Source organism: Colias philodice, chromosome 31 (genome assembly GCF_061535455.1).
Source record: "Colias philodice isolate Cphi_HAF_F1 chromosome 31, ilColPhil1 Martin Lab GWU primary, whole genome shotgun sequence".
NCBI lineage: Eukaryota > Metazoa > Arthropoda > Insecta > Lepidoptera > Pieridae > Colias > Colias philodice.
In genome coordinates, this window is record NC_143116.1 from 4,134,719 (window position 1) to 4,156,471 (window position 21,753).

The 21,753-nt window shown below is 34.9% G+C and overlaps 1 protein-coding gene across 1 annotated transcript; it reads right to left on the reverse strand.

Annotated features, from left to right (window-relative positions):
• Positions 1 to 19,065: 19,065 nt before the first annotated feature.
• Positions 19,066 to 21,138, reverse strand: LOC149475221 (uncharacterized). Its single transcript, XM_089713741.1, has 3 exons — positions 20,292 to 21,138; positions 20,026 to 20,139; positions 19,066 to 19,910 (listed from the first exon to the last, which is right to left on the reverse strand). Exons 1-3 carry the CDS (start codon positions 20,503 to 20,505, stop codon positions 19,066 to 19,068), a joined length of 1,173 nt encoding a protein of 390 aa, XP_089569867.1. The 5' UTR covers positions 20,506 to 21,138.
• Positions 21,139 to 21,753: the final 615 nt, after the last annotated feature.

The window sequence follows — 21,753 nt, forward strand, 5'->3', positions numbered from 1 at the left end:
AAACATTTCTAGACGAGGTCTGGTTGATGAATGAAGGTTTGAGTTTGAAAAAATTATTATAATTTTGAATACCTATACATACGTATTGGAAAAAAAAAGAAAAAAATGAAAAGGAGAGATGTTGCATATACATATATGTGGGGATGGGATGGGAATTAGCCCAATCAGTTTATTTCCCAGACACCGGTTATCAAAAATACATTTTAACAATCCTCCATTTCTTTAGTACCGAGCCACCAAGTAATCTGTCATAGACACGTCATAGATAATCATCGTTCTACAGATAACATAATAACATATTGTAGAATCGCACCAAGCCGAAATAGCGGGTGGCTTCTACTACATTAGGGAAAATTACGTTAACACAAAATCGATGTTCAGAAATAGTGAGCAGCAAAAACAATGCACCACGTACCTTTGAGATGCTGCAGCACTCGATGAATTTGCGCCAATTATCCGATTGCGATACACGTGTTTTCAATGCCCGCCGCGCGCGCACAGCAGATGAGCGGCTCGATCGAAGGCGGAAGTACAAGTGTCGACCACAGATTAAGGTCTCGACTGTCGTGGTGCATGACAGTTGCAAAATAATTTGACAACCTTTGTTTGCATACTCTATGCCAAACATCGATAATAGACACCACGATCAATTACACGGTAACGAAACACATATTCTTAATAGAAAGACACAGACTAAAAATAGTTATGAAATACATCTTAATAATTTATCCTATTCCCACATATATATATATTTTTTAAACATAAGTTTAATTAATATGTTAATTATATTTCTACATAAAGGATAAACGTGATTAAATAAAAATAGATTTGAGAGAAAGGAAAAATTGCCACTTACAAGTATACTGCGAGTCACTGCACACACTAATTGCCACTTTTGAACTGGGTTTTCAAGTTGTGTTTTACTTTTCATATCCCTTTAACCCTTAGGTGCATGATTTTTTATTTTAATTTAAAAAAAATATATGTAGTGTGGAAAGATCTATTTAATACGGGAAAAATATTTAAAAAAATCACAATTATATTTAAAAAGTTTTATTTATAAAAGAAATTTATTATCAATTTTGATAAACTATGCAGTAAGTAGATAAAAATGTAATACGGAAATTATTGATGAAATACTTGAAAACAGTTGTTTTTTCTGTTATCACAGAGTGATATTTTACACTTTGTACACATAACTGACGTCAGTTTCTTGCAATTTTGGTGCTTGCACTGATTTCTTTCCCATATGTTTTATCATGGCCAACTCCGTCTTTACGAACGTCCTCCGGAAGTAATACTTGCGCGCCAAGTTTTGGTCTTTTTTTGGTTGTGCTCTCATTTTTTGCAAACTAGGGCGCCCCCTTTCGTTTTCGTTTACAGCCCCATATTTACATAATGTTTCAGCTAATTCTGTACGGAAACTGGCTAGGTTTTTAATATTTTTGGGGTTTACTCCGTTTTTCATTTTGTTACCGAGGCGCGACGTGACTTCATAACTATTTCCGTAGCTTGCCGCTGTATCTTCTTTGTAAGTCGCTTGTGCATCTTCTTGTATACAGAATACGCCAATATTATTCCACATATGACTGCTATTATCACGATCAAATTGAACATAGTTTCTCATTCTAGAATCAGAGATTCTTCCCAGGGTGCGATGTTGTTTGGTGCGTAGTCGTTCTGTCCGCTCTGTGTTATTCTGCGTATGTAGAATCTCTTTCCCAACCTATCTATACTAATATTATAAAGAGGAAAAGTTTGTAAGTATGTATGTATGTATGTATGTATGTATGGTTTTCACGCAAAAACTAGTGGACCGAATTCAAAAATTCTTTCACCAATAGAAAGCTGCATCTTTACTGAGCAACATAGGCTATATTGCATTTTCAAAAAAATTAGAGATCCTTACCAAAAATGCAGTAATGTAACCCAAGGTGTAAAAAAATCCTCAATAAAACTTCTGTCATCGCGTGCGCTGCGGAATCTATTGAAGGTAGAACAAAAAAATGTTCTACGGTATTATAGAATGGATCAATATCTACTACAGTTACTACAACAACTTTTTTACGTTTTCAAAGTAAATAGAAGTGCCGACAGTAATCAAACCATGTTATCCATACACATATATTAATCCTTATCCCATTAAATGATGTTTTATTATAGACTGTTTCAATACCAGCAAAATACTTTTTAAATGAAAAGAATTGGATATTCCATTCAGAAGATATAACGAATTTTTAAAAGTGTCAATCTACAGAAAATAGTAGGTATACTGTTCGAGCAGGCCGTAGTGCGGGGGTCACGGAGGAATTCTACCAATATGCGTCTTGACGGAACACAGTGGGGTTTTGGTCGGTAGGAATCCGACATAACCCACTGCCCCTCCCCCGGAGGCCGTGGGTATCTATGAAAGATTTCCCCACTAAAACAAAAAAAAAAGGCCGTAGTGCGGGACGGGGTAAAGGTGATTTTCATGTGATTAAAAATTAAACCTATAGTCCGACCTATAATAGACTTTTCACTGTAACGATATCGCTATCTATGCGGGTGAAACCGCAGGGCATTGCTAGTTTTGTATAAAAATAACACGCTACCGCTAAAAACTTCTTGAGTCTTTGCAATAGCTCTCGTTCCGTCGGGGAAGTCCACATCCAAGCTGCTTTCTAATGATATTTTTTGCATTAGGCTTATTTTTGTAGGGGATGTATTTTGATTAATGTGACCCTCTTATACGGCATTTTGTTTGTTAACAAAGCCATTCATCCAAAAATGCGCCTCGTCGCTAAAGATGATTTTTCGCCCGAAATTGGGATCCTCTTCCAAACGATTCTAGGTGAGGCCCAGACAGCGAACAAACGACGTTGTCTATGGTCATGAACTTTTAGCTCCTGAGTCAGTTGAATCTTATACGCGTGTAACCCTAAGTCTCGTCGCAAAATTCGCCAAGTAGAAGTTTGCGAAAGGCCGAGTTCTTGTGCACGGCGAGGAATCGACTGCCTCGGGTTCTGCTGTACACTTTGACGGCACGGTACTATCTACCCGCGCCAATTGAAAAATCCTTTATAAAAGTTCATTATATAACGGCTCCGGCATCCTTAAACAATTATGCAAGTCTTCCTTCTCTTCACGTATCCTTCACCAAATTTACGTGTGATAAACGCTCTCTTTTTGAAAGCCAGATGCCAAATGTTGATGAGGAACTCTTATCAACATTGGATGAGGATATGAGTTTTAAAAAATCGACTACTGTGTCTCCTACATCATCACAGTTTGCGTATATGGAATGTGGACCCATATCGTTGGACATTAGTAATGATTTCGCATTCATAAAGGTATTTGCATCAGGATTGACGTTCCTGTAATTGATGGCTCTGATCCTACCAAAAAGTTCTCTAGAGGATCCTGATTTACACTTCTAGGATAAAAATATTCTATCTCATATTTTTCGAACAACAGTTTAGACAACCTTTCAAAACTCTCTACAGTTGTAACCCATTCATTAAAAGAAGGACCTTTATAGATTTTATTATTTTTGTGAGCTTTCTTGCTATTTTCGTCGATAAATTGTATGTTTTTCAATATTTGTTTGGCTTCTGTCCAAGAACTGAAAATTTGATGGGATTTCGGCTTTATAGGTCCACGCAGTTTGCCCCGGACAGTGCATCCTCGAGAATATATTATGCAAATATATCTGCTGGTCTTGAATATAAATGTTCAACTGGAAGTTCTAAAATGAGAAATGGTATATCAGAATTTTTTTTATGTTTTTTTATTTAGGGATTTTTGTCCTAAAGGATGATAACAATCCCATCGTAACTTGTACAAATATTTAACACTTAACAAATATTAGAAAATTTAACATAATTCCTAGCAAAACTAGTTAGATTGAAAAATGAGTTACCTCGGACAACAACTGGATTTTCCACAATTTCCTCAATGTCTTCCTTTTTACTGTAGATATGATCATAATGATCACCTGAAATAAACTTAAATTAAATATAAGTTTTAAAGTTTAAACTGTCATCGTCACTAACATTATTATTAACACAAACGGGATATATACCATGTTTAATTAAATAATTTAAGTAAAGAAATGCATAATCATAAATAGGAAGAATAACTATTATAGTATGTATATATCCATTTCTTACTAAAATCTGGAGAAATTCTTCATAATACATGTTTCTGTTGAAAATAACACGTGTGTTACAAATATTAAAATCATACATAATACATTTCCATAGACAAGGTTTTCTGACACAAATTATGGGTTCATTCAATTTCATTATGATAATTTTTTTATTGGAAGAGTCAATTTGAGTTTGAGCTTCAGGAAGGGTTTAATGTACAGAAAAATTTAACAAACACAGCTACATGACATTACATACATATATACATTTATAATAAAGGGCAATTCATGAATTTTATTTATAAAAAACTATCAATTGCAAATGCGCTCCAATTCTTGTTCACATTCGTTTCGTCTGGAGTAAACTTCTAAATAAACTAAATTTTCAATCACTCGCTGGAGCTCTTGCTCTTGGAATGATCTTACATTAAATAAATTTGACACAGAAGCTGAAAACCGAACAGTAAAAGCTGCGGGGAAAAAAACCAACAATCCATCGCTTGTGAAAAGAACTAAAATACAATCGGAAAGAGTGTCGCTTGTAAAAAAAGCTGAAATAGAAACATATGTTAATAGCGTGTATATGTGTGATTAAAGGGACAAGGAGACAAGTGAAACGCTCGGACGTTAGATATCAACTGGTTTTGACTACCGGAACTATGGACTTCAGCAATCTGTTCTCCCTTCATATTCTCCAATATTTTATCTGCCATGTTCGCGAGATTGTCCAGCGTCTGATCTTGACTCACGGTTAAAACATCTCGTACTGCATATGGTAACATTGAGTTTATAAAATGAAAATATAAATTGTAATACAACGCACGCTCACATCTTGCGATGTCATCATTCTCACACATTTATAATAAGTACGTGTCGCCACACATATGATACGAAAACTGATAACGAATAGATATAATTAACTACAGCACAAAACTTAACGTTACCTCTGAAACTGAGAAGTCAGAACCAATATTCAAGAAATCTTTTACTCCACCGCCAAATAATAAGAATCAGTTAGTTGGTTACAAATTTTAAGAAGGTGATTATACTATGGATTATAATAATTTAGATATAAATACGCTACCTGTAGTTTTCGATAACTTTTTTACTGTTAACGAAGAAGTTGAATTGCCTTCCTTTGAAAAACTAAAGTTTTATAGAAATGAAACAGAAATATTACGTGATCTCATGGATGATAATTTATAATTTACATTATGTTCTACGATACTTAAGTAAAGTATAACATTTTTAAGATTTATTTTTTTGTTGATTAGTTTTTTGTTTTTATAATTATTTCTCTTTTCTTTATTATATGAGGCTGTTTTTAGTTGGACTAATATTCAGATTTTTATACAACGTAGAACTGTTTAACGTGTACTGTAGATTTTTTATATAAAAATGGTGATTTTGAGACTGTCATTTTTATTGTCGATAGGGAAGCACTTGACCATAATCTCGCCTGATGTTAAGCTGAGATGTGGTCTAAGATGGAACGCGCTTCCCTAGAAGGTAACTGTTCACTACGCTTGAGTATATGTTCAAAAATATATCTTAAGTATATGTTTAAAATTACTAGTTTTGTTTTCACCTTCCCTAAACAATATATTTAGGGCGCGGGCACACGATGCGTTGCGGCGCCGCACCGCAAGGATTTCACCGTGTCAGTGGGCACACGAGCGGTGCGGCGCCGTAACGTTTTTATGTCGCAGCGGCGTCGTAGCAGCGTTGCACAGCGTGTCCTTCCTTGTGACGCAAAACAACTGAGCGGTGCCGCTCCGACGTCGCACCGTATTCACCCCTCCCCGCCTCGTCTTGGTGGTTACAAGTCCGGTGCGGCGCCGGAGCGCATCGTGTGACATGCCACAGATATTTCTATGTAAGACGACGCAGCGACACCGCTCCGGCGCCGCACCGCCGCCGCAACGCATCGTGTGCCCCCGCTCTTAGGTACTTTAATTCATTCTTGACACAATACATGATCCTTCCTGTCTTATATTTTTAATAATATATTGGAACCATATTTTAATCTATCTTTTTTACTGTCATATTCCTTCATATCTATAAAAAGGTGTTCCAAGCCTTTTTCTTTTGTATAATATTTCTTTGCAATCATTGTACTTAGTATCTATTTTTTTTTAATAAATCCCGCAACGTAAGCACAAGCTTGTATATCACTTGTCACTTCTACTTTTAATTGAAATTCTATTGTAAAAGGAACAGTCCTTCGTTTTCATATTCTTTTCCTGTTGTTACAGAGCTTGTAAATAGTGTTTTGAAATTACTAATGATTGCTTCATTATTGTCTTTCTCGCAGTTAGTTCCCTTGGCTCCTATAGTCGCCAATCGACTCAAGACAGCTGTCTTTAAAGCTGCTATGAATTGCCCCGTTGTTGGATTGGTGTTTACTCCACAATTTTCCCTATATTATACACACACTTTCAACAACTTTCTTGTGCACAAACAGCTAACTTGGTTTCTTTGTTTAATATTTTGCCATAACCGTTCTACGCCATTTATTTTCCAAATCAAAGAGTATAGTAATATAGAGGAAAAATAGCGCCATCTTGCGTTCTTCTGTGCCAATTATCTTTGAAGCGCCCCCTACTTTATTTCTCCAGAACTAATTGCATATATACATACCAATAGATAGGTATACTATAGGCTATGGTATACCTACCTATACGTATGTATATATAGCTCATGCTAAACAAGTTACATTTACATCCGTAAACGGAACAGTTTGTGCGCGCTATAATAGAATATGTAAGTACCTATGTATAATAAAATCATTACACGAAAAATACGACTGCGTCGTCCTTTCGCGCTAGGTAAGGCAAACTAAGCGTGTTTGCCTTACGCGGCCCGCGTCGCCCGAACCCCCGCCAGTTCCCCTCCGTTTCTCTGCACAAGTACATTCGCTTCCGTACTGTATAGATATTGTAATACTGTGCTAGTAGTCAACACATGTTATTGCAATAACAATTAGTCATTAAGGTTTTAAGTTAAATAAGTATTATTGTTATATGTGTTTGTGTTGCAAATAAAATAAAATAAAAAATATCGAAACTAGCCATTGATAATTACCTGGATATATCGGGAAATAATGTTCTAGTATAATGTTAATATAGGTAGGTAGCTTGTATGAAATATTCTACTAAAATTTGGTCTATCATGTACATGAACATTGAATGAATACTATGTTGAACATTAAACTGACACATGCATGAACAAATAATAATACAAATAAAACCTATATTTTCTTTCGTTTTCTATTTTTATAATGTCTTCTTTTTTTATAATATTTTATTACAGTAAATTTTTTTGCAACCCCGATAAAGAAGTTTCACTTCAAAAATTAATTAATTGATTCGTATGACGACGTATTCGAGATATTTAAAGGGATAAGTCACCATCAAGTTACAAATGTTAATAATGTTAATTTTTAAGTTACTTTTGGTTACATTTTTGCACAACGTTGACAAGTTCAAAAGTTATAAATTGAATGTCCTGGAAGCAACTCGCCAGCTCTTGGCTTGGATAACAGAGCCATTTTTTATTACTGTATCCTTTCTTTTTGATAAAATCGTTATATGTATTTGCTATTTTCATTGCCAATTAGGATTTTGTCTGCAATATTGACATGTTTTTTAAACATTTTGTGAGCACCCAACCACAGACAAAATTTTTCTGACCAGCATCGTTTTGATTTGGCAAATTTTGATTAATTATCTCTTCGTTTAGCGGAATTATTTCATTGTGTTTGGAAACATCAGGAGAAATCGGATTTCTTTAAAAAAAATTTTGCAAACACTCATTATTATCAGGTTTACTATCCTCGCAAATTGCTAATGCGCAGGAACCTTGTCACAGTAAAAGCCACGTGACGTCATCCAGAATTGAAAAATACAGCTTGCAAAAAAAGAAATGCGGAGAAAATAAATTTAATAGGTTAATTATAATTAAGTTTGACAGATTTGTAATGACATTTATTGTAAGATTACATTTTACGAAAAAAATTACATTTGATGACATTTAAATAATCTCACTGCTTGGAAATAGGTATCTATCTAAGAAATAAAAATGTTTGAGTGATTTTCAACGTTTATTAGGACAGATTATTAGTAATATAATTAGGTTAGATTTTGATACAATTTAATCAAAATCTAACCTAATTCTTCAATCCCACTCATACAATCTAAATCAGATTCAGAATTGTTTTCTAACTCTGAGTCTGTTGTATCTGATTCAGAATCGTTTTCAGTATTAATTATAAATAAATCATCAACTAGTCGGTCTTTACGCCAGTATTCTTCTTCCAGCTTTTTGACGTGATTGACCTCTTTTTTCCAATCATCAGGAGTAATGGATTGTAATGCCTCTAATGTTATTGTTTCTATTCTACTCTCTAACTGTTCGACATTTTTATCTGAAACTCTTTGTTTCACCAAGTTCCAAATATACTCAATGGGATTGAGGTCGCAATTATACGGCGGTAGTCTAACAACTTCATGGCCATGTTCCGCTAATAATTTGTCCATAATATATTTTTTTGGAACTTTGTGATTTTTTATCAATAAATATAATTCTGGTTTAGTGTTGTGAACAGTTTTATTAGCTTGGAGCCACTTAATCATTTCTTCCTTTTTTGAGCCCATATTCGGCGTTCTGTCTTCCTCTTTACTGTGATATGGGGCGTTGTCCATAACTATAATACAATTAGGTGGTATGTTAGGAATAAGCTTTTCTTTCAACCATTTACTGAAATTTTCTGTGTTCATCTGGTCGTGGTAATCACCAGTTTTACTGTTTGCCTTAAACATTAAAAGTGCGCCATCGACAAATCCGGATTCACTACCAGCGTGAACTATAATCCAGCGGCGTCCAGGACTCTCATTTTTTTTTACTCCCACATCCGTAGCTGATTGCCAACACTTTTTCACTGTATAGTGAGCATGAATCCAAGTCTCATCAATATAAATAACTGGCTTTTTGTCGGCTCCAAGAGAATCATTCTCTTTCATGCGGCGTAAATACTTAGCCCTCCATGCCTGTATATTAGGTCTTTCAATTAATGTTAATCTTTTTTGATAACATTTTTTAAATCTATACCCTAAATTATCTTTCATAATTTGACGTAAGGTAGTCTCACTCCCTTTATAGTCTAAATCTTGTTTAGCTGCAGCCATAATTTTTCTCATAGTGGGCACTTCCTTTCGTACTATGTATATAGAATTGATTATATTTCTTAAAGCTGTGAGAGAAAAACCATCTAAAAATTCCTTTTTTCCCCTCTTTTTTTTAACTGGAGTTTTAATTTTACTGCCACTAGCCACAGCTGTTTGTTTTTCGCGCCTTAATTTTGCTACTGTATTTTTTGATATCCCTGTAGCGCTCATTACGCGCTCTGTGACCTTGGTCGTATTTTGTAAGTATTTTGAAATTTCTAATACCGTTTTTTTAGACATCACTACGTCTTCACTAGTGTCAAGTGCAGCTTTCAATGATCGAGTTACATTCTGAAGTAGTAGCATAGCGTCCTCTTTCTCTTGTACAAAATAATTGTCCACTTGAATAATAATTTCTCGTGCACGGCTATTAATTATTTTCTTATTCATTGTAACAAAACTATAACAATATAACAAAACTTAACAACGATAACAAACAACAGAAAAAATAACAACAAAGAAAACAACAACAAGAAAACAATCAAACAAAAACGCGTAGGTACTCGTCCGTCGCAATTCGCATCAGCCAGAATAATGCTAACGGTACAGAGTGTCTAATGTCAATGTCAACAAAATACGTCACCAAAATGGCGGCCAGGCGCATTAGCAATTTGCGGGGATAATACAATTGGCTCCTCTGGAATGCGATGTGTTAAAATTATTTAAAAGCGAGTCTTTGAAACCCCCTCAAAAGATAATGAGTTGGGGGCATTGTTCCGTGCTCCGTAACTCCTGATGTTCCCGAAAGAGTTCTCAATGGGGTCTTGGTTGAAGTTTCTGGTCAACATTGCATCAAACCCATATTTAATTGATACAACTTTCCAAAGTTCTTCCATTCCTTCAATAGTTTTAATTAAGTTTGTTACAGATGGGACGGATTTTTCAATAAATCGAACTTTGTTGTTGGCACAATCAACTTTTTCTATAAATTTTACAGTAATTTGAATAAGTTGCGCTTTCCGGTTTTTTCATATTTTGCACAACTTTTTCAGAAGCAGTGCTTTTGGATATTTTTTGTGCACCTTCTAGTCTACTTTCAAATTATTTTCCTTTTTGCGTAAACGGCATATCTTACGGCATATCTTATCGCAGATTCTTGATGTTCTTTTGTAATACATTCATTTGCTGCAATTTGTTTGTATCGAGATGAATATTATGACTTACTATTTATACAGGGTGTCCCACTATTGGTATACTAAGCGCGAAGGGACTTGTAGTTATGCATACACTGACACGAAAAAAAATACTTAAACAACAAAATTACGACAAAATTTTTTTGCTTCATTTTTCCTGAAAATCCATGTTTTCTTCTCTAGCTTCGCGCAGCCGATATATACCGCTTCGCTTATGTGAGCATTTCGTCTATGAAATCATAATCTTAAACGATAGATCACGTGCGGGTGGCAAAGTAGAGCGGGTTGTTTGTTAGGGGTGTACACATAGAGTTTTAAGAATTTTTACGTAATCAGCAGAAGCGTAGCGTGCCTTGGCGGGGCCCTGTATAAAAATTTGTTTGGGGGCCCATAGGAAGGGTAAAGATTTCTCACAAAAGAAAAGAAATGTTTGCATAAAATTAAAAGAAATATTTATTCATCATAATTATCTATCTATCACTTATTTCAAAAATTTTACAAACAATTCATATTAAATATACACTCTCCTTGCCTTTTTTTCGGCAAACTGATTTATTTAATCATTTATAGCTGTTGATGACTTTAGTTTTTCTAAAGTTTCTGCCTCTATGGTCAATAGTGACAAGTCTAAGAGCGTATACGCACTATGCGGGTAGCCGCATTGCGGGTAGCCGTCCGGCTGACCGCAAGCACAATAATTATGTACGTTATTCATTTCTATGCGCACTGCGATGCGGCTACCCGCAGACCGCTCCGGTTGCTCGGAGAGCTACGTCACGAGTGACGGCCAGCCGGACGGTTGCTATACGCACTGTGCGGTTCAGTCTGCGGCTGCCCGCAATTGAGTGAGTGTGTGCACGTGGTTGCAAAATGCTTGCTCTCATCTCGTGTTTGCAAATAAGGATGCACCCAGTACTTCTTTCTTTGCTTTTCTTCTTTACGTAACGTGTGTAAATGTAGTAAATAGCTGCAACTTCTTCCATTTTCATCTTTGAAATGGATTGACATGACCGCAAATCGCAACGGTTCTTCAACCGCACTATGCGGGTAGCCGTCCGGCTGGCCGCATTCGCAACCGCATCCTGCGGTCAGCCGGACGGCTACCCGCAATGCGGCTACCCGCATAGTGCGTATGAACCCTAACAGGCGTTCCTGTCCTATTGAAGTTCTTAGGTAATTTTTTATCAGTTTTAATTTTGAAAAACTTCTTTCTGCAGTTGCGGTTGTAACTGGTAGGGTCAAGAATAAAAAAACATGCTGTTATTACCTTACGGAAATCTGGATGCCAGTCCATTGAATTTTATCAGCAATAATTCAATGAGTTCCTTAATGGAATGAATTTTTTGAATTTCAGGTTTTAAGCATGTTTTTAGAGCCTTTAATTGGTCGATGTCTACTTTATTTAGCCGACACTCGACAGTTTTCTGGAAGCGTTTAATAATAATATAATAATAAATAATTTTTTATTTTCGGATATACATCCATATTTGTGTTTGTATACATTACACGAAGTCAGTAGTTGACACGAACTTTTTAATCTTCGTGTTTTTTTTTTAATACGTGTAATTTTTAATACGCCGTATTCACTTGCTAAACTACTGATAGTTTCATTGCGATTTAAGCGGTCTAAAATATCACATTTTTCTTTAATTGTCAACGTTTTGTGCTTTCGCTTCTGGGTTTGTGATAACTGATAACATTACTAGGTACTATACCTAATACACAGTGAATAAATTGTAAACAATGAACGCACGCTAGGCCGTACCGCTATCACGAGTAGTCAAATTCAAACTAAGTAAAACAATGGATACGCGTCGAGCACAATAGCGGTGGTGCGTACAAGTTGTAACCTGTTCAAACCTGCGTGATCTACTATTTAAAGTCATGTCGGATTACAGGGGGCGCCGGATTAGACAGGGGCCGGATAATCGGGGGTCCACTGTAATCTTAGAAACTATGTTATAGTTGAGCCAATTTAATAGGCAACATTTGACGTCTATCAATTTTATCTTCATAGGGTGGTAACCTGCTTAAAAACATCGATTAAAGCGAATTAATCGATACGGACTTGAAACAATTGTCAATCGAACTTGAAACACATGTCAATAATTTATGATGATTTTTATTCCCAAGTAACCAATGCATTCGATTCTAGATGTCAGATTTCGATTTTTAGAGTAACGTCTCTGGTATTTATAAAGAAAAAAGGTTTATTGACACAAAATTGTAGCGACGTCAGTTCTTTAAATAAGAAAATGTTTATTATGTTTAGAATGGTTTATCAGTAAAATCAAATCTTAAAATTAGTTGCATCGGTCATTATTATTATAAATATGTAATCGTAATTGGAAAAAGTTAAGCAAATGTGCAGTTCTAACAAAACGAAATATCATGTTATTCTATGTCGTCGTTACTAGGTTACGTTGTTGAATTTTGTTGAACTGTCAAATGTTGCCTATTAAAATGGCTCTACTATAGTAATACGATTTATAACATCACATTCCATACAAATGAAATTCATATAATTATTAACTGTTAATCATATAATTATTAACTGTTAAAATATTTACTGTTAATCCACATTTTATCAAAATATTTAAAAAACTTGGCCATGTTCGAGCTTCTGATTGAATGTGTCGCCATGTCAGTGTCTCCATATTATGTAAATTGAGAAGTACCGTGTTGCAAGGGTAAAAATACGGTGCTTCTAGAAAAAATACGGTGAATCTACTAAAAGTGTACCGTGTAAATTACCGTGTAATTTTTGAAAGAAAAAAAAACAACATTAAGAACCAAATTAAGTCTGAATATATTTAATTAACAAAGAAAATTGAAAGAGGTAACATATGGAACATAATATTATTCTGAATCAGACTCTCCTAGCACGACAGTGTCTTTTTCGTAAATAGATTTATTCATTTTTGACAACATATGTCGTTAGTTGGCCTGAAATCCACACAGGTTTTGCCATTTCTTTTAATCGGTTGCTGGGTGAAAATATTCCCTTTTATTGTTTTAGTTAGAAGTTTGTTTCTTTTTTTCGTTTTAATAGCATTGACTTGACTGAAAATGCGCTCGCACTCAGATGGATTGCGTGGTGCAGGCAAACTTTTATATATTGGGGATTCCCCTGGCAACCAGGAGCAGTGTTGCCACTACAAAATTTATTAAATTGACTGACTGGAGATTCGTTTTACGCAATACATGATGAAATATTTACAACAACGTAATTACGGTGATATGTGACACGGTAATACACTATTACCTTGACGGTAGATAGAGACCAGATTACGGTGCATCTACGTTAATTACCGTGTATATGGAGACACTGCGCCATGTATCTAAAATAGTTTCACATGGCAAAGGTAGATTACAGGATATCTAGGATATCTATACTAGGATATCTTGCTAGATTACAGTGTTATACGTCTCTCCACTCCTGATTTTGTAAAGCCCTTAGCTTTTCTCCACACACTTCTTGACCAGTGATAATAGCACCCGATTATCGTTACTATTAGGAATTCTCGATTAATATTGATACTAGCGGTCCGCCCCGGCTTCGCCCGTGGTACATATGAAAAATAGATGTTGGCCGATTCTCAGACTTACCCGATATGCACAGAAAATTTCATGAGAATCGGTCCACCCGTTTCGGAGGAGTATGCAGACTAACATTGTGACACGAGAATTTTATATATAAGATTTCTCAATCCCGCGAGATCTCGGTATTGGCGGGATCCCGCAAGTGTGTATGTGGTACATTAAATTGTATATTAGTAAATATAGTGTAAGGATTGAAGGATACAAAAGAAATAAAAATCAACATAGCTTTATTTTTAATTATCAAATCAAGCAAGAAGTACGATTATAATGACATTTTTTTTTTGGAAATGTTTTCGTAAGATACATGTCATAGTCACAATGGACTTTAGAAGGATTCCATCCCAACTTTGATTTCAGCAAACTAAACATTATTGAGTAGCTTTTTTCTTTCTTATCACACATGAGGTGCTTATTATATATTTTTTGATGAAACATGACGGTAAAATATTTCTATCTACCCGCTCAAAAACTGATATATTTGTCGCGGTAGGCATACAACGCTTATACCACGACTATGTTTTGAAATATTATAATTATTTTGTATGAGTGTGATGCATGTCTGAATTATATTGACTGACCCGCGAAGGCGCAAAAAAAAACGAAATTTACTTAATAATAATTTATTGTTATAAAAAAAATTACATTAACTTAAACTACGTCCCTCCGGTTCAATGTTGGAACCAAGGGTGTCCATCGTCTTCGGCGGAGCAGCGCGGCGTCGCGGTGGTGGTGCTTGCCGTAATACTTTCTGGAATCGCAGGTGTGCGCGATGTCGCAATCGTTACTGGGTACAAGTCCTTACTGGGTGGCCTTATGCATCTTCTTATAATTAATGCGTGTTATATTATGTACATAACATCTGTATTTTCTGTGTTTTTGTGTGATGAATGTTTGTGTTATGATTAAATACGAATATAATATAAATATTAAATAAAATAACTAGTTAAATACTTGTTATGTGTAATATATACGTATGTTAAAATACATACACTAAAATATCGTGTGTCAGCCACAGATACTGGAGATAATTCGTCGCAAGAGCCATTTTTCAAAATTGGCATTTTCTTGTGCATGTGAATTTGCAATTCTTCATTTATCTGTGTACGTTTGTCACCTGTATTTCGGTACTTTTCTTGGACTCTCAGTGTTAGTTTTGTTTGAGTTCGACAGTGGAATTGGTTCTTTTCCTTTCGGCGATTTCTAAACTTCATTCCCCCAATTTTGTTGTTCTATATTTGCAATTATAACAGCAAATTTCCAGCTTTCTTACAGGAAAAGCAGATTCTTCTGTGCCCAAGTCTTTCATCCAAGTCCAGTGGCTAAATTGTGAACTGCTTTATTACTTGCATATGAAACATTTGTGATTACCTGTTGGCTGGTCACCATTAATACAAATAGGACATGTTGTGTTGTATTCTTCTTCTGACAAAACTAGCGCTTTCAGACCTGAATTATTTTTTTTCATCCTAAGGATTTGGTAAATAATATTCATCTAAAGTAGAGTAAGGAGATTGTAAAAAAAAAAATCTTACCTCAAACTTTTCGGGAAAAAACAGTTTTTCTTAATGTGCACAAATTACTTAGGAACATTTATATAATTTTAATTATACAGGGTGTCCCACTGTTGGTATACTAAGCTCAAAGGAGGTTATAGTTTTGCATACGCTGAGTACGTAAAAAATACTTATAAAATTCCAGACGCATTTTTTTTCAAATAGATGAATTCTTAAAACTCTTTGTGAACACCCATAACAAGCAACCCGCCCAACTTTGCCACCCGCACGTGAGCTATCGTTTAAGATTATGTTTTCATAGACAAAATGCTCACATTAGAGAAGCGGTATATGCCGTCTGCGCGAAGTTAGAGATGGATTGTCAGGAAAAATTTAGCAAAAAATTTTTGGCGTAATTTTGTTGTTTAAGTATTTTTTACGTGATCAGTGTATGCAAAACTACATGTCCCTTCGCGCTTAGTATACCAATAGTTGGACACCCTGTATAATTTACTAGCGGTCCGCCCCGGCTTCGCCCGTGGTACATATGAAAAATAGATGTTGGCCGATTCTCAGACTTACCCGATATGCACAGAAAATTTCATGAGAATCGGTCCACCCGTTTCGGAGGAGTATGCAGACTAACATTGTGACACGAGAATTTTATATATAAGATATTATTTTAAATTTATTTAGGAATATTTTATTACAAAATTTTAAATGAATTAACATCCTCTTTGCCCGTCGTACGGTTCTGTTGTCCGATCAACTGGACCACGGGAAAAAAATATTTTCCGTAGTAGGTACTAGGTACAGTTGGCCGGACTACCACAAACCTCCTGCTGTAGGCCAGGCTGGTGCATTGAAATGCCACTCAATTTTCATATCGGTTATTTCTCTGTAGAAACTGTTGTTGAATATAGATTGCAGCTGTTCGTATTCCTCTGATATTATGCTGTTAGCTTTTACGAAATTTGTACCGTTGTCGCTGATATGTTTTGGTGTTCCTCTTCTAACAGCCATTCGGCGTATGGCCGATAAAAATGCTGAGCTAGTGAGCTCCGACACGATTTCTAAATGTATGGCTTCATTGTTTTACTCCTTGTCAAGTTTTGGAATAATTATTTCTTCCACACTGATAATTTAAAGATGATTTTAAAAAGCTTCGAGAGGCTCGTAATACGGCCAAATTCGATTATATCGTTCATCTTCACCCATTCATGATTTTATTGATTGATTTTTCTTTTTTTGATGCATTATAAATTAAGGGTCCACTGCAATAATGATCCGTGTCCGTTGTGTATTGTTTTAAGATAATTGGGGTTTAATTTTATAAACGATGAAAAAACAAATTCTGACCTGGACTAAATAAAATATTTATTAATAAAGAAAGAACATGTATCACGGTAAGATTACTTTGGTGGATAATCTTATTTTGAGTATTATAAACAAATAAAAAAATATATCGCCTCTTTGCGACGAAACCGTGTTATTTCGAAAAAGGCGATTTTACAGGAGAGCATTTTTAAACTTTCAAAAAGGTATATTAGGTAAATGAACGTTTTTATGGGTTACATCTATAACAAATTATATGAATTATCTTATTAACTATTGCATAATGCAAAAAAATACCCTAATTTAAAAGATTTTAGGACAAAAAAAGCATTAAAAAAAAAAGGAAAAAATATGTCACATTTTTTCTGAAAAAGTATAAGAAGAACGATGTAGCAAATTAATCTGTCACGTTGTTGATGCTATTATTTTTATTTTATGCTAAATTATAATATAAAAACACATTGTTGAAATTAGAAACATTTATTAAACAGATGAAATAGTTGTAGCTAAACAGTGGTTTCTTTGGACAAAACTATTACTAATCAACAGTTAGTCAGCCTTTATTGAATGTAATCAATATTCTTCTCACTTTATGCTTATTTCTTCTTACATTGTAATCATCTTAATTATATAATCTCAAAAAACTAGTAATCTAAGTTTTCAGTCTCGGTCATAAACTAAGTAATCAGTAAATTTGCACAATTAAGTGCTTACTTTATAAACGTATGTTTATAAAGTAAGCAAAATTCTAAACAAAAAATAATAATTATCAAAACATAAATCTCCTCTATGAGCAAAATCTTAAACATTATAATAACAAAAAACATAAAAATCGCCTATTAAAACTTTAAATAGATAAAACCATATCACTCATATTTTGTGCTGAAATGCCATTCATTTCCAAAACAGTATTATTAAAACTTACAAGGCTTCAAAGAATGGCTTATAATATCTTGGGATGAGGTTTTTATTAACCAAATCCATGATATCCTTTTTCTTTTTTTCGGCTAATCCAGGTTTCCGAGTATAAGCTTTTTTCAATTCAATATTGGTATTGTTACTTATCTTCTTATTCTTCTTCAAAACGATGGCCTTCTTGAACTGTACGTCGGCATACGAATCTTTAAAAAATATGGCATTAGGGTCCTCTTTTTTAACTTGTATTACCTTTATTCCTGAAAACTTCACTGCGTTATTATCTTCATCTTTTACCAGCGCATAGTTCATCAGGTTGCATACATTTTTCCAGTCATTTATATCACAAAAACTCAATTCATTCACATGGAAAGGCTCCCCTTTTTTTCTGGCAGCTTTTATGGCACCAATAAATGCGTCAGGGGTATACATAGGACCTGATCTTAACTGACGTTTTACTTCTCTTTCTATTTGAGAATGGGCTGAATCGCCTTCATTCTGTGTGTGACCCTTGATTAAATATTTATGTGTCACTGACTTGAGATTTGGCAAAGTCTGTACAGCATATAGGTACATCGCTATCATAAACTTGTTTTTTTGCTGGCCAGCACAGTTATCTGAGTAGAAGACAACATCCAGATCTTTGGCCGTTTCTGAAACTTTCATCAGATATTTGAATACACAAGTGCCGATTTCGTTTACGCCTCTGTTAGCGTTTGATTCATCCCATACGAAACATTCAGCATTGTTAGTCTGAATATTATAAATTGTCAAGTTAAGTACATTCAGTTTTGACTTATAGTAAAAAACTGAAATTTCACCCTTAGGGCATTGAAAGACTGCTTGAAGATCGTAAACAGCAACTAAAATATTTTTGTTATTCTTGTCGTTTGCCTTCTCAATTCGTGACAATTGCTTTTCTCTTAGATGCATCTCATAGATTTCTTTTCCTAACTCCTTCTCTTCAGCTGTACTATTTTTATTTACTTCGCATATATCGCACAAGTCTTTTTTTGGAATAAAGAATGAAATGTTAAATTCTTGTGTAAATATGCGATAGAACATCAAGTATGTTGCAAAACGGGTATTTTGGGATTTACATTGTTCAACATAGTCCCTATGGAGATCTGTAATAGCTTTGCTACCATCGATGTAATGTCTTTTCGAGTTAGCACGAATGTAGTGCGATTCAATTTTTGGTATTGACTCAATAAACACTCTTACACCATCTTTTATATTTTCATCCACTTTGTTGTGATTTGATGACACCCACGATTATCTTTCATTAATGAAATGTTAGTATCTTTATTTTTTTTCTTTAAAGCCGTCTCTATAGGGCGATTATTAATCCCCAAAGTGTTCTTAAAAAACAGTTTACATACTCTAATCTTCACTCCAGAAACAGTCAAAAAGAAAGCATTATTATTATCACGATTTAATGCTATGGTTCCGTCCGGATTAACTTTAACGTATCGATGTTTAGGGACGACTACTTCGATATTGTTTGCGATGAAAGACCATTGCTTTTCAATCTCGCCTAAATCCCAGTATTCTTTTAAAAGTTGTTGTCTTTGCTCCTCAGTGATATTAGATCCACATTTAAATGTACATGTTTCTTTGCAAGATGGTTTTAATTTACGTTCCGGTATAATTTTATTAGTTTTTGTTGATTTGTATGATTTTCCACAGTTTCTTAGTCGCTTCGCAACATTTTTTTTCCATAATAATTCTCTTTTGGGCCTTTTTTTACCTTTTTTAGTAGGGGTATTATCTGGTTCATTTGACTCTACTTGCGTGGTGCTAACATTTTCGACGGCAGGTGGTTCATTTTCTGATATTAGCAGGTCCTGTTGATTTACGGTATGAAATACAATTTCATGCTCATCTGTTGGGGTCACATTCAGGTCTATAGCATTGAGTACTGTGCTTACAGTAGCTGCACTAGAATGAAAAACGTCTTGATCCTTTCGAAAGTCGATGTTGGTATAGACGTCATTGTTGTCGTCAGATTCTGAAGAGCTCACACGTGCTGGTTTCATAATTTCATAGTTGGGGTCTTTTACGGAATCATCACTATCTAAAAAAAAAACAAAAAAAACCTATTAAACTTTCAATTATCTATAAGTCAGTAAATAAATGTAAGATACAGTTATCGAGTACCCACAATAATATGAGTTTTATTAAATTTATACCTTCGTAGAAAGACGGACCACTGCTTGATGAACTACTGCTACTTGAGGAACTACTGGTGCTACTACTAGTTGATTCACAACGGCGACGATTAGTGACCATTGAGTCTTCTTTGTCTAAAACAATATCAAAATGATAAATATTATGATAACTACCATAATGTTTTCCACGCTTCACTTTACCATCTATAAGCCTCACACGAAACACACGAAAAGACGGGCGTCGAATAACATTACATACAATAAAATTAACTAATAATGTTACTTACATTCGGCAACTGCTGCAGCGCTGCAACCAGTCACCTCCTCATTTCGGTTGCTTTCATAGTTAGTTTCCATTGGAAAAGTTGAATCGCCTTGCTCGATATTATTGTTGTCGCTTTCATTTTCATGTATTTCCATTTGAGAAATGGAATTGCTTTGTTCTCCGTCATTATTTTCTTTTGTTGCTAATAAAACTAAGTATTTGGACCGCGTCCCCATCTGAAAAAATAAGTCTTAATAGTATTTTCTTTTAGTGCTTACAACGTGATAAATCATTATGTATTGCATTGAAATAAGAAACATATCTATAAAAACGGAACAACAATAAATGACCATCACTCATTTCTTGTAATAAAAAACCATTCATCATCAACAATGTTACACCTTATGATATCACAATTCAAAAATGTTATTATTTCAACAACAACGTGATATCAGATTTTATAAAAAGTTGCATTTGAAACATTTTTTCAAGAAAACCGAGTTATATTGCTTTACCACAGTATAATAACAAAAAATATCACTGAATTTAAAGATATGTTTGCAATAAAACTGTGGTACACTCGTGATATCACGTTTTTGCAGAAAACTGAGAGCTCCTTACCTTTGGCGCTTAAAGAGAAAACTAACTTGTCACAGTGTTGAAAACAGAGTACTATGTGAAAGGGACAACGCGATAACGCAACGTACCACTGTAGTGACGTCCTTTTCGCTCATGGTCTCGCTGTCCTTCACTTTTAAAACACCACGTTTTTGCACAAAATAAAGTTGAATACGGCGGTTTCGATTATCAAATAAAAAAAAAAAACATTTTGCGAAATATCACGTTTTTCTCGCAAAGAGGCGATATGATCGTAAGTAGTAGTGAAGTCCCGTGTCCCCGTAGTGGGGTAAGGGGCAGATGCATTATGCATACATCTGTTTCACTGATCGAATTTCTTTAGGGACAAGTAGGTGATCAGCCTTCTGTATCCTTCCAGACCGAGACATTTTTTTTCTTCGTCTCCACCGGGAATCGAACCCAGGACCCCTCGGTTCTACGCTCACGCGTCAACCACTGTACCAAGGAGGCGGTCAAATCGTAAGTAAGTGTTTAGAAATTAGGACTATAATGATCACTGTCCACACTGCGTTACCAGACAATAATGATAGGTGTCCCAAAGATTGTTTAATTATCTTTTGCTTCTTTAATATTTGCAGCATGAGGAAGTTGATCATAACGTTTCGTTTCAGGCCTACAGAATTTTTTCAGAAACTGCAGGTTGTTATATATTGCTGTTGATATAGGCAGCTTGTCTTTATAAGCCAAACCAGGTAATTTGAATTCTCCCTCATTAATGCCTGCCTTCATAGACCGCAAAGAAGCTGGTGTGTTGATCACACATGATTCCCATGGACTATAATTGAAATTTCTGTGAAACATGAGATGTGGATGTTCTTTCTGAACTCTAAATTCACGCACAGGTC

Coding starts and splice junctions, on each gene's coding strand:
- LOC149475221 (XM_089713741.1), bottom strand. CDS start 20,505: ATGGGGACGCGGTCCAAATACTTAGTTTTATTAGCAACAAAAGAAAAT. Junction 20,140..20,291: donor CGCTGCAGCAGTTGCCGAAT/GTAAGTAACATT, acceptor ATATTGTTTTAG/ACAAAGAAGACTCAATGGTC. Junction 19,911..20,025: donor TGGTCCGTCTTTCTACGAAG/GTATAAATTTAA, acceptor TTTTTTTTTTAG/ATAGTGATGATTCCGTAAAA.